The sequence below is a fragment of the Panthera leo genome, chromosome C1 (assembly GCF_018350215.1).
Source record: "Panthera leo isolate Ple1 chromosome C1, P.leo_Ple1_pat1.1, whole genome shotgun sequence".
NCBI classification, from domain to species: domain Eukaryota; kingdom Metazoa; phylum Chordata; class Mammalia; order Carnivora; family Felidae; genus Panthera; species Panthera leo.
Genome location: NC_056686.1, coordinates 184,335,256 through 184,349,305, shown reverse-complemented (window position 1 = coordinate 184,349,305; position 14,050 = coordinate 184,335,256). Strand labels below are relative to the sequence as shown.

At 37.6% G+C, this 14,050-nt stretch overlaps 1 protein-coding gene across 4 annotated transcripts in view; it reads left to right on the top strand.

The window, feature by feature from the left end:
* SATB2 (SATB homeobox 2) overlaps nt 1-14,050 on the top strand; it is a 218,708-nt gene that overhangs the window by 80,211 nt on the left and 124,447 nt on the right. For all 4 annotated transcript variants that reach the window (XR_006205634.1, XM_042949625.1, XM_042949623.1 and 1 more), the window contains exon 6: nt 8,393-8,495. Coding sequence is in view for 3 of the 4 variants with exons in the window: in XM_042949625.1 (XP_042805559.1) it covers nt 8,393-8,495 (103 nt within the window). In the remaining variant the exon portion in view is untranslated. The remainder of the gene's footprint in view (nt 1-8,392; nt 8,496-14,050) is intronic.

Sequence of the window (14,050 nt, the reverse complement as noted above, 5' to 3'; positions counted from 1 at the left end):
AAGTTCTCAACTTGGCCCTGTTTATCTTGGAGTGAATAATTCTTTGTGGTGGGGGGCTGTCCTGTGTGTTGTAGGATGGCTAGCATCATCCCTGGCCTCCACCCACTAGGTGCCAGTAGCATGCCACCATCCCTCCCCCACCAGTTGTGACAACCAGAATGTCCCCAGACATCGCCAAATGTCCTATGAGGGGAGTAAATCACTCTTGGTTGAGAACCACTGATGTAATGTGTTTAATGAATTAAATATAAAAATGTTTTAGAAAGTGCTTTAAACGGCAAAGTTTTATTATTTTTATGGTGTTCTTGGCAGCTCTAAAATGTTTTGAACTAGAAACACTGAATACAGTAATTTGGTGGTTGATGGCCAGTACATTTTCAGTCAAACAGGTCTCAATTCTATTACTTAAATTTGGGGGGAGATTTGATTTAGGGTTCTGGTATGCTGTGTGATTATGGAACATCTTATTGGAGTAGTCCTCAGTGAGCATGGACATATAATATGGGCCCCAGCATCAGTCCTACAGTTATTACCCTTAAACAGTCCAGATTATTCACTTAAATTGCATAGCTCAGTTGCCTTTCAGGGTGGAAATAAGCTCACCTAGTTTGTTTGAAGTTGTCATAGAACAGGTGCATACATTTTTAAGGTTCAATCTATGTAATGTGAAAAAGAATGCATTTTTGTTCTGAGAAGGTGAAACATAATTCAACAATGTATTCCATTAACATTACTGGGGTCCTAGTTAGGAGTCGTCGGGCACTTTGCAATGGGTTGGGGATGCAGTGGGAAAGATGAGAGAGGAATACAGCTTTCAACCTAGGAAGACGAGAGTGGAGTATCCAATACTACCTACTTCAAAGCAGAAAGTAGGTTAGTGGACTGTGTGAAACAGACTTAGCTCATGAGTAAAAAAAAAAAAACGACTTTTTTTGAAATAATTTTTCATTATCCCCAGGCCAAACTGTATTAGGTATTTCCTCTCTCAGATGTGGTGATTGTATAAAGGAATGATGGTTCAATGGCCAGTATCCATTTTCTTGAACATCCAGTGTCCTGCAGTTCAAAAGAGCAGCCTTTGAAGGCAGGAGAAAAGAAAAATGGAAAAGTCCATAAAAGGGCAACAATTACAGGCTGAGGCATATATATTTAAAGGGAGGGAAGTCATGATTTAGCTGTTCTCTGTCTGGCCAGATAGGTTGTGTTTGTGTATCTGTGTATTTATTTTTGCTTTCAGCTTTCCAAATGTGCTTAGGTGCTGACACCCTCATCCTTTTCCTCTGATGTCCCCCTGAGTTACCACTTGCAGCCTCTCCCTTCAGCCATATAGTCTGTCCCAAGCATCCTAACTTACCATACCTTAGGCATAGGTCTCTTATTAGATAGTCTTCTTTAACTGTTCCAGTTTGGAAACATGAACACATCTTTCTGTGGCTTACTTGTTTTTACTCAAGGAAGAGTTAAAAGAAAAAATCCCAGGTCCTTTGGGTGTTGATCCATTAAAATAAGTAGAGCTAACAGGACCTTCCTTGTCCACCTCATAGGTTATTATGTTGATCAAATGGAAAGACTGAGGAGACTCTTGTTAACTTAAAATTGCAACGAAAGAACAAGTAATTTGCAAATGCATATACCTTCCAGTGCTTTCCTGCAACCCCTTTAACATCCACATGTTCTCTGTGACTCTAGATATATTTTTTTAAACTTATTTTTGTGGTAAAAATACATAACATGAAGTTTATCATTCTAACCATGTTTAAGTTTATAAATCAGTGGCATTAATTACATTCACAGTGTTGTGCAACCCTCACGTCTATATTTTTCCAAAACTTTACATCATGCCAAACACAAAGTCTGTAACCATTATGTAATAACTCCCCATTCCCCTCTACACACCCAGATCCCCAGGTAACTTCTATTCTGTTTTCTGGCTGTATGAATTAATCTAGATGCCTCATAAAAGTAGAATCCTAGAATATTTGTCTTTTTATCTGGCTTATTTTGTTTAACATATAGATATCTTTTTAAAGTAGCTCTTGGGGGCACCTGGGTGGCTCAGTCAGTTGTCCGACTTTGACTCAGGTCATGATCTCACGGTCCGTGAGTTTGAGCCCCACCTTGGGCTCTGTACTGACAGCTCAGAGCCTAGAGCCTGCTTAGGATTCTGTGTCTCCCTGTCTCTCTGCCCCTCCCATGCTCATGCTGTGTCTTTCTGTCTCTCTCTCCCCTGGCTCAAAAATAAACAAACATTAAAATAAATAATTAAATGCTTCCCTTTAAAAAATAAAAATAAATAAAGCAGCTCTGTTCCATGCCCTTAACTGAGGTTTTATGGCTAAATATTTGAGGAACAAAATGACTGGCACAAGTTATTGAACTGTGAAAATGTTACTAGATTTCTACTATGATGGTGATACAGTGTTTATAGTCTTTTTAAGACATAGACTGTAGGATAATTATTTCTGTCATCCTGAGCAAGCCTTGCTCTTTTGGGGATCATTAAAGGACTAACACAAATCTGCAATATGCTAAAATAATCGGGCAATGAACTCAAGCAGCTGGTTGGGTTGGTAGAAAACACAAACTGACTATGTGCTCATCTACAGTCAAGTGGCTGATCACCTGTGTGAACCTGTATTGTCTTAACTAGTTGCCAACTGTCACTTTCATTTAATCTTCAATTCACATATGCAGTGGGGATGCATCCTGCCTTGTGTTAACCAGTTGCCAACTGTCCCTTTAAGTTGTTTTCATGTGAGTTTGTTTTAGTTCTAGGCCCAACCTCATGACTCTTGTTGATGGAGGCTTACAAGTGACAGCTTGAAAAGAATCCCTCACTGGGTGATTGCCTTCAATGTATGAAATGATTGCATGGAGAGGAGAGAGCAGACACTCATTGAGTCTGTCTATTGTGCTAGGCCTTTTACTCGGATCATCTCTCTGAATCCTTCCAGCCCTCTGAGGCAGGTAGCAACATCCCTCTTTCACCTTCGAGGGGGCCACTAGCAGATAAGCAAGCCACTCAGCCGCGCCTCAGGGGAGGAGCTCTCAGAGGTAGTCCTGTCCTACTCCAAAGCCCAGGGGAAGTGTTTCCTTCAACTAGAATGGCAAAGTTTTCAGTTCTGATAGTATAGCTCAGAAGCGGCGATAGAAAGGGAGAGCAAAAGGCTGCCAGATAACATTAACTGAATTTTTCATGACAAAGTAATTCCTCCAAATCAGTTTTTTCGCTTTAGTGTACTTGATTGAAGTATCATTATAATCTCATGTTTAATATGTAATTTAGCATACCGCAAAGCAGAATAAAAAAGCTGAAAATGAGCAAAGAACGCATATATTATTCATTGCCTGCATCATGCTCTCTGCTGTGTAGACAAGGAAAGGGAAGCTATGAGATGCAGCCTCGCTCCCCCCACTCGGGTGCTCCTCTTGCTAAGACAGGGCACTCCTACTGACAGACGTGTAACCATTCACTTTGGTTTTAAGATGTTCTTTTTTATAGCAAGTGTATTATGTGTCTGCAGCTTAGCTGCTCTTAGTATAACACTGCTATTCAAACAAATAAATCTCACTAAGCCAAGGAGAATGTGGTAAAGGATATACAATTATTTTACCTTTCTTTTCTTGGGGAGGAAAAGGGGGTGGTCAGGTCTCTGTCTTTCCAAGTGTGTTGTACAAATCATTTTAACCTGTGTTTAATGTTTTGCTTTTCCTATTAAGTTTTTTTTCTAAGTTTTTTAATTTCATCTTAGAGAGAGAGCACGCGCGCATGTGCATGGGAGGGGCAGAGAGAGAGGGAAAGAAAGAGAGCATCCCAAGCAGCCTCCATGCTATCAGCACAGAGACTGATGCGGGGCACGGACTCACAAACTGTGAGATCATGACCAAGAATCAGATACTTAACCAACTGAGCCACCCAGGTGCCCCTCCTATTAAGATTTATTTTATTTTTTATTAAAAAAATTCTTTTTAATGTTTACTTATTTTTGAGAGAGAGAGGGAGAGAGAGAGAGCAAGAGACAGAATCTGAAACAGGCTCCAGTCTCTGAGCTGTCAGCACAGAGCCTGATACGGGGCTCAAACTCATGAACCATGAGATCATGACTCGAGCTGGAGTCAGACCTTTAACTAACTGAGCCACCCAAGTGCCCCTAAATCGGTTTTAGGTTCTTTAGTTTTATCTGATTCTAAACTCCGTAATTAGCCCCTCTAAGGAATCTGTGGTCACAGCTTTATGCTTTGTTTTTGTCACCTTGTTTCTTAGTCTGTTTGTAGTATCTGCTACTGAGTTTGTACTAGCTGATGGAGGTGGTGGTGAATATTTCCTTTCTTTCATTAATTAACTTCTCTTTTCGGAGACTCCTAGAATAATGTGGCCTGGTGGTAGTGTCTTTTTATGGTGTTTTCCATTGCCGTTTTACTTTGAGCAAGATGCTTCTTCATTCTGAGCTTCTTGGCCCTCAGTTTAGAAAATGGAACTATATCAGAGGTGACATCTATTCTCCGAGCTAGTCAAAAACAAAGAAGTGAGTTTAAAGTTTGTCTCAGGAGGCTAAAAGAAAATTTCTTTTTAGACAAGGCAATCTAACTATAATAAGTATTAAAGCAATATATTTTATTGTTTAAACAATATCTGTTTAAAACAGTATAACATTCTCTTGCAGTTTGGTGTGTTGGAAATTCAAATTGGCTAGTAAACTTTAAAGTGACTGATTCTGGTATATTTTAATTCCTCAAATACCTTATTTTATTTTTTTTTAAATAACTTTCAAATATAACTGGCAAACTATGTGTAGGAGTGACTGCAAATGAGGAAACTTACATTTTATTCTTCACTTAAAATCTTCATATTTAAGATTTCATGATTAATTACAAAGGAGCCTGAAATTTTCCAAAAGTTTCTGTAGTTGGGAAGGCATTTTAAACCTTCTATTTATTTTAACACATAATATTTTTCATAGCATGGCTTGGTCTACAATTACCATTCATGGAGTGTTTATGGCTGTGACCGAGGACCTGAAGGGGCTGCCTGATTGCCCAGTGTATGTGTGCTCTCCCGTCTCCTTCCCACAGCCCACCACCTTGCCAAGTGAAGCTTGCTCAGTAAATGCAAGGTCATTTTAATGTAAGCCTCAGTAAAACATAATCACTTTAAGTATTAAAAAGAATAATACGCATCTCTTTCTGGTCATTTGTATCAGCATCGCTTTATAAAACCTGTGTGCTCAGGAGGTGGTTACATTCCTGGTTGAAAAAGCCCACTCAAATCTTTGTTCGTATGTTAAAAAAAAAAAAAAAAAGTGGGGATCCTAAAAGTCCAATTGTGTGGTTGCTCTAGAATTATTGGAAAACATAAAAGAGCAATATAAAATACAAACCTATATACATATTTTTAAAAAGCAGTAAATGGAAATTAGATTTTTTTGGCAGAGTGGAAAGTAGGGGAGATTTTAATCATTACTCATCCCATTTTTGCAGCAACTGTATCTCATCAGGTCTAAGATGCTGTTGATTGTAAGATGCATCCCAATTTCAGTGACACTGAAGTATTTTAAAAATGTGACTGTAGAATGGATGAAATGTGGTAAATGCAGATTCTCTGCCCTAGGACCTCTGGAAAACATATTCCGAGTAGAGTAAAAGTATGTGCTGGGTCTGTGTTAGCTCCTTTCAGTTTGTGTATAATGAAGTAAATTTTGATCTTTTACAAACAAATTGACACTAAGATGACCTTAATATGTATCCAGAATATTCTAGTGAGGCCCAATTGTTCAAACTGACTGTGAGAATGTAGTAGTCTAATTTAGGGTTAGAGAATATCCATGTTTGAAAATGGAATAATAAGAAGTAACATGACCTTTTGTCTAAAATATCCCCCAGATGTACCTCTTCTGTTTTGAAGTCTCACTGAAGATGAATTACAAAAATTCTTATCAGTGGAACTAGCTTGAGTGTCAACTAAATGTAAAGACCTGCAGGGAATTAATATGAATAAAATGTGCCACAAACTCAGAGAGACCTTTGAGTGACTAAAGATTCTCATTATCTAGGAAACTTTCTTTATTTGCTACTTGATTCCTTTGCTCAACTCATATTTTAAATCTATTTTTCCCCCATGTGGTCTGTAGAGATGGAAACTCATTTATGGTAATCTGGGGAAAAGAATAAATCTGATTGAGGCTCTGGGTAGCCAACTTCTCCTTTTTTAAATGAATTGTGTGAACCTGACTCTAGCATAGAATCTGGTGATGGAGACCATGATAGCCCAGATATTAACTTCCTTGCGACATAGATTGACTCTGGCCTTGTGCAGTGTCAATGAAATGCATCTGGAGCAAGGACAAAATAGGCTAAAGACTGAGGGAAATGTGGATTCTCTGGGGCCACACTGATGTGGGTTTGTGGCCTAGTCTTATGGGCTAGGAAGTTGAGGTACAGCTCCAGGTAGTAACTGAGACACTTTGCATTTTAGTCTGCTTTCCAGACCACTTTGCAATAGAAGATTTAGCTCAGTTTCCTATCACGGCCATATATCCTATGCCTTTCTAGAAGATAACATTCATATAAACAACATACAAAGATGACAAGTACATTTGCAATTATTCCTATACACCAGTGTGGCTAGTGCATCTATTATTAGGCTGCTTTCATGTTAAAATTTTCATTATTATGACATTTCAGTTTGGCATTTTAAATTTTCATCTCTGTCCCTTTTCATCTGTTCTATTTCAGGGACTCAGATGTCCCACATCAGAACTGTGTTAGACATGGGGGGGGGGGGGAGGCGGGGAATGAAACAGACACAGTCACTGTCCTCAAGGGTTTCACAGACAAAGAGAAAAACTCGGCCCAGAGAGGAAACTAGCCCAGCTAGCCAAGAGACGTCTTTACTTCTTTGTTAATAACACACAGAGCAGAACCCTGCCTCAGGAAGATTAGGATTCCACTGATCCTCTAAGGCGGTAGGTAAGGCTCTGGTAGTTCTGTGATACACTCAGGTGATACTGGCTCTTTGTGTTTCCAGGGCTGTGTTCAGATCCTCAGATAAAAATGGTTTTCCTAACTATCTCCACTTAGAGAACAGAATTGTTATTTAGAGATCAGCAACTGGGAGAGGTTAGCCATCTGCTATGTAGAAAAGGCCAAAGAGGTTTCTATAAATTGAATTAGGACTCCCCTCCCCCACCAGTACTGGACAGTGATTGAAAAAGAAGGACTCTGTGGGCTCACCGACACAACTTTTAAATGGGAGTCTATGCAGTACTGTCTGCTGATGTTTGAACCTCTTGGTAAATAACTTACTATTGCCTCAATTTATCGTTATCTTTTTTATCTCGATTACTTTGTAAAAATATCATTAGAAGTTTTGAGATTTTGCTCAGCTGCTCCACCCATATCTTTTGAAAAAAGATGGGATTTCAAGGCGAGATATAAAACTTTACAGAGGTCATTTGGATCTCTTGAGTTTATGTCCATTTGCTTTTAGACAGAATTTGCTGAAGTAAAAATCTATGTATAAATCTGTGTCTGTATTATCACAGTCAATTCAGGTGTGAGTTAACATCTGTCATAAATGTTGGTCCAAACATGCCATATTGACTGAAAACATATCTGTAGGAAATTTCACTCAAGGTGTGCAATTATAATTTAATTTTTTAGCAGTAGGTTAGGTTATGTGCTCTTCCTTTTCCTTTTCATCCCAATTACAAATCAGCTAAAGGGTAGACCTGAGGAGGGACAGGGGATGAAGAGCAAGAAGGAATCATGTACTTAAACACTCAGAAAGTTTTAGCTTTGATTCATTTTTGGTTGAAATACAGTGCAAGTGTTATGTTTAGTTTCTCCTGCTCTAAAATAAGCACTGTTAATTTTTTCATTTGGTGAATTTTCACACAAGTGCTAATCACACGTTTCTATAAATTATATTAATTTAACTTATTTCCCTAAATGTTGTTCTGCAGTGTGTAGCACGGATGTTCTCAGATTCTTGGCTGTGTGAGCTTGTTGCCGTTGGAAGCAGAACAGAAACATCTGAAAGACATTATCTGAATTACCGATGCTGGAGCATCTGATCTCACCTTTCACTCTGGTTCCTAAAACACAACTGTTTTTTCCCCTTGTGTTTTATCTGTATGTCCTGCCTCCTCCATCTTTGACATTGCCCCCAGTTTGGTTTTTTTTGGAGAAGGCACTGTCATCGTACAAGTTAAAGAAAGAGTAAATTTGGGTCGTCGTATTTGATGTTTAATAGTTTAGTTTGCATGAGGGTGACTACTTCAGATTTAAAAGACAACAGAGTTTGGTGTGGGCTATAATCTGCCCTTTCTTATCCCCCAAAAGGAGTACTCATTTATGAAAAAAATTAACTATTATATATATTTTTCCTTTTCAGAGTATGATTTCATCCATTGTAAATAGCACATATTATGCCAACGTGTCAGCAACCAAGTGCCAGGAGTTTGGGAGATGGTATAAGAAGTACAAGAAGATTAAAGGTAAACTGACTTTTTTGTTTTGAGAGCTTGTTTTTAATTTCTTAGGTCAATGAGTTGTTGGTTCTTTGGCGTTTATGCTAATTTTAGCTATAAATGTTTATAAAATTATATATGATTTTTATAAAGGTAAGATTCTTAATATTCCCATCTGGAGATCCTAATTAGCTTCCTTAAAACTAAGATGATATTATGGGACACCTGGGTGGCTCAGTTGGTTGGGTCGTGATCTCACAGTTTGTGGGTTTGAGCTTCACATCCGGCTCTATGCTGACCGCTCAGAGCCTGGAGCCTGCTTCAGATTCTATGTCTCCCTCTCTCTCTGCCCCTCCCCCGCTTGCACTCTGTCTCTCTGTCTCCAAAACAAAACAAAACAAAACAAAAGACGGTATTAGAACTAAAGTAAAATTCTTAGCATAATATATGAAGTTTATCGTTTTTACAAGACACATCTGTGAAGACCAAGATTTTTAGAAATATTTTGAAGTGGTTTATTTCAGATAGGCATGTCTATTTAAAAAACTCAATCAATAAATCATTTCCATTAATATATTAATGGAAATTTAAAAGCAGTCATTGTAGGTTAAATCAGCACTTACAGTTGCAGTACCAATTAAAAAATTGAAATGATGCTGTGGTAGCAGGAAATCTTTGCTTAGAAATGGAGTTTTGACATGCTTATTTGGTGACAATTCCAGAGCGTGGTTAAATCAAAGGGACTCTGCAGTAAAGCAGACTTGTGTTCAAATCTCTAGCCTCCATTTGCTAGCATGTTTTTGTGTGTTTACACAAATTACGTATTTAACTTCACCAAGGTTCAATCTCCTCATCTGAAAATTGGAAACAATAAAAGTCTTTAAATCGCTCAGTAGCTGTGAGGACTAAATAAGTTAATACTGGCATAAGGAAGCCTCTTAAATAATAGCTATAATACTATAATGCTATACTGATAATTACTAGTAGAAGTACTAGCAGTCATATATTAAATGTGGAATTGTGTCTGGTCCTGAAAATACAGCCTCTTATATAATAAATGGCATGTTCTTTAGACCATCCAGCCCTTGAAATGTATCAGTGATATTTTGCCTTTGCAAATATGTCAATGTTGGAAACATTCTGGTGTTCTCACCCAATTCAAATGCTATTCAAGTTGAAATGCTATGAGCCCCTGAGGGGATTTGGGGAATTTTTGGGTAACATAATTGCTTGATGTTCAAGGGTCCTTCCAGTCTATATTTTGCATGATTATGACATCATCCATCATACTTTATTATAGGTATTCATAGCCTTGCTGACAGTTCTCTGCCCCCATATGAGGTTCAAATGACAATTTATGGTGGGTAGGTAAAAGTAAAAGATGAGTTTATTTGTTTTACTACCTGCAGGTTTCCTCTCGGGAGACAGTATCGAAGTAATGCTTGTTGGTGTTTGAATATTTGGGAGCTTGTTTACAAGGTTACCTTTTGACGAAATGAACTTTACAAGCATTGACAGAACATTTATGATTACAAAAGACTGAGCGCATTTTATGCTAAATACCCATTTTATCAGGAAAGTCAAGATGTTGAACTACCCAGGAGGAATTAAGTACACTGAAAATTGAATTAAGATCCGTTTCTCTTCCGCAAATTCTAAAATTCTTAGCAGCATTTAGATTCCAGTTTGGGCACTTGCTTTAGAATATTATTAATATTAACTCTTATGCAGGATAAGATGAATAACTCCTTCTCATTGTAAGACATGGTTGTGTAGTTCAGAAGGGTTTCTTTTCTCTAAGCGTTGTCTCTAAGTTTTTCTTTTAAAATAAGATTGTTGAAGTGTTTGAACATATCCTCTTTGGCTAAACATCAAAAGAATCATGCAGCTTCAAGGTCATTTGTTAGATCCCATTTACTTGCTGTTAGAAGAGAAAAGGAAGAGAGCGTCCTCTTTTAATAGGCTTGAGTATAATTCCAGATTCAGAAAGACTGGAAACTCTTCACTCTAGTGTTTTCAGAATTGCCACTACAGAATCCATGTGTGTGTGTGTGTGTGTGTGTGTGTGTGTGTCTGTCTGTCTGTGTGTGCTCGCGTGCACGCATGTGTTTCTGTTCACACACATACACATTAACACTTATATCTTCTACTTTTTTTTCTTCCTTAGAGATTCAATTCTTTAAGCTCTGTTTTTTTTTCAAGATAGTAAATGCACAGTTAAATCTTAAGTGCCGTAAAAGCAGCCTGAGACCTTGATTTCAATCAGGAGGTCAAGGATCCACACCTGAAGAGGCTGCCAGACACTGTGCACACATGCTATTCGGAGATGGAGCCAGTCATTGCTGTTGAAAAGTGTGTGTGTGCATGTGTGTGTGTCAGTAGGAGGAGAAAAGGGAAGGTTAAGGTATGTGTGAAGTAAACACAAGCTGCCGTAAAACAGTTCAAGTGGTGTTGATTCATCAACCAAGGGAGTGGGAGGAAAAACAAAGAATTCATGGCAGGTATAATGGTGTACAGAAAATAAACACCCAGAGAAGTACATTTTATTAACTTTCGACCCTCAGTGAAAAGGAAGTGTTGGACCTATACAGGCACATTTCATCTGATAGAAGCTTTGTGCTATGAATAGATGTTGCTGTGGGAGTTCTATCTAGTAGAATCCACTTCTCATGGGAAAGGAGTGATTTTGTTTGTAAAATTTCTGTTTGTGTCCATCCATTTTCAAAATGAGAAAAAGAAGTAATGAGTTTCAAATCTGGAAATTAGTGGTAGCAACATCAGAACTCTACCTTAGGGTTCTGCCTGAGAACCCAGGAAGTCAAGAGTTCCATGGCCTTCCTTGCCCCCCTACCCATCCCATTTCCACCCCCACCTTACCAATTTACATGTATCCCGGCTGATATAATGTGTAGAAGAGAATCTCATGCTAACTTACTAATGTCCCAAACTAAATGCAGCTACATTGTTAAATATGTTTCCTATTATCTGCTAATGTCTGTTTTAATAAAACAGTGGGAACTAAATGGTTGCTTCTTAATCAAAACCATGATTTCCTGACATAAGCTATGTGATTCTGTTACAAATTGCCACATATAGATCTCCTAAGTCAAATTTTTTTTCCCTCCTCATAGAAATAAATAAACAGTAAAATAATTATATACTCTGGAAGATCAAAGTAAATATGACTAAAACCTGGCAAAAATAAAAGTCCACTGGAAGGATTAAAAAAAAGGATCAGATTGCAAATTCTATAGTTAATGCTTAAATAAATATGAGAAAAATGAACAATCAATAATTTGATATCATTAAAAACAGATGTAAAAACTATATACAAATGGAATTGTCTGAATTTTGAAGTAAACATTTTAATGTCCATTTTTTGAATTTGTTGTTATTATAGCTAAACTATTTACACTTCTTCTTTAAAAAGTCCTAAGTTAGTTTGGCTTAGCATGTTAACTTTATTTTCCCCAGTGATCACAACAAAGTACATTCTGTTTACTTTTTTTCTTTAATTTCAAAGACAATCATGGTTGACACAGACATATTTGAGTTAACATTAGTGTTAATTCAGGATGGATGGGGAGAGAGAGTTTGTATACTCTGGTTTTAAGGTCTAGAACTATGAACCTGCTTCCCAGGGAATTTTGATAATTGAATAAAATTAAGTGGGTAGATAGGGTAGTAGGCTGGTTTAGATGGCATTTTTTATTGCTGTTCATCTCATACTGTAATTGCTTCTGGCCTAGATTTTATAGTGAAGAGCTCACAAGCAAGTATAAGAAAAGAAAATGTACCTATTGTATAAAAGCAGGGGGAAAGAAAAGACCAATATTAGCAGTTGTTTAGTGTGTAGGAGTTTTAATGTTGGACACAAGGATAATCCATAGGCACCTGGAAATGTCATGCTTACAAAGTTATTTTCAAGAATTCTTTGGATTATGTGGAATTTAACCCTTCGATTTTTCTTTCACAAGTTTACACATTTTAATGAAACACTTATTTTTTTAGCCTAATTCTTTTATGTTAACTATTTAGATGTAAACTTGCCTCATCATTTCTGTGAAACTAAGTGGCAGTTATACATGCAGTATCATCAGAAATCACACTCCTATAGCAATCCACTCTTCAGGGGATCTTATAAGAATAAGAAAGTGCCTTAACAAAGAAGGACTCATGTATTTTAAATGTGTTCTAGTTAAAAATTAATGAATTAGAAGAAAATAATGTTATGTCTAAAGTGTTTTTCGTCTGACACCAAAAGCAAAATGAAGTGTCATCTTTGCTGAGGTCAATCTCAACTATTTAATGTGTCATAAGAATTAAGGGTCGTTGAAAGTTCACACAAATACTAGTGGATATTGTAAAATTATTTGTGTCATAAAATAATACCACTAGAATGAATGGATCTAACCAAACCCCATATTTTGGCCAGAAAGCAAAATTATCCTCATCACTTTTCTTTTCTTAATCATTGCTCAAGAACCCCCTGATTGTTAGTTGTCTTAATTTTATTTATTTGAACTTATTTTGCAAAATATTAAAACGCTGGGAGAAATGAGGATTTTAAAAACCAGTGTTACTTTTCCAAGCCTGGTTTATTCTAGTAATCAGTATTTTATCTGACCCTGTCTGATCTAGTCTTGCAAGATCAAACGTCCAGGCCAGCAAGCAGACAGTAAACAAAGCCCGTGAAGGGTTTCAGTAAACACAAAGATTAGATGTTGAATGAAAATTAAACTCCTTGAACTAGTCCTCTGTACTAAAGTGGTTAAGTGGGTTGTGATTAAAAGAAATAAGTAATTATGATCATTATAGCTGAAATGATATAATGTTACCACATTTAAAGCACCTCTTGTACCCAGAAATGATTGTGTCATTTACAAAGTGGTGCCTCAGAGTTGAATAGAGAAATCAATGTCCCCTGACCTGGTTCCGTAAGGCAGCCCTAGCTTAGCCATGGTGGTATCGGTGGTCAGGACAATGCCTTTAATCAACTGCCGGTACTTCTGCCTCTGCTGTTGTTTAGCTCTGATGAGGTAAAAGCAGCTTACTTTTGTCTACCTAATTTTTCTGAGTCATGAAAGAAATTTTCTTTCAGCTTTGGATCTAAATGAAGGTGTTCGGCAAGGAAGTTTGTTCCTCTGCCTGTACTGCATCTTGCTTAAAGTAATGCCAACATCAAATCCTTGACTTTTATATAAATCCTGGAACTTATATAAATTTTATACGAATATTCATGGAAATAGAAACATCACTTCCACAACCAACCACTTACTGGTTTCCCAACATTTGGAAGAACCTTGTGCTTTTTTACTCTGATAATCATTGATGTGCATTCATCAATCACTTTTAGCCTGTTTGGCTCCCCCATTAGAAGTTTATTGGCTGTGGGGCTCCTGCGTGGCTCAGTCAGGTTAAGCGTCTGACTTCGGCTCAGGTCATGGTCTCACAGTTCGTGAGTTCGAGCCCCACGTCAAGTTGTCAGCACAGAGCCTGGAGCCTTGTTTCAGATTCTGTGTCTCCCTCTCTCTGCCCCTCCTCCACTTGCTCTCTCTCTCTCCCAAAAATAAATGAACATT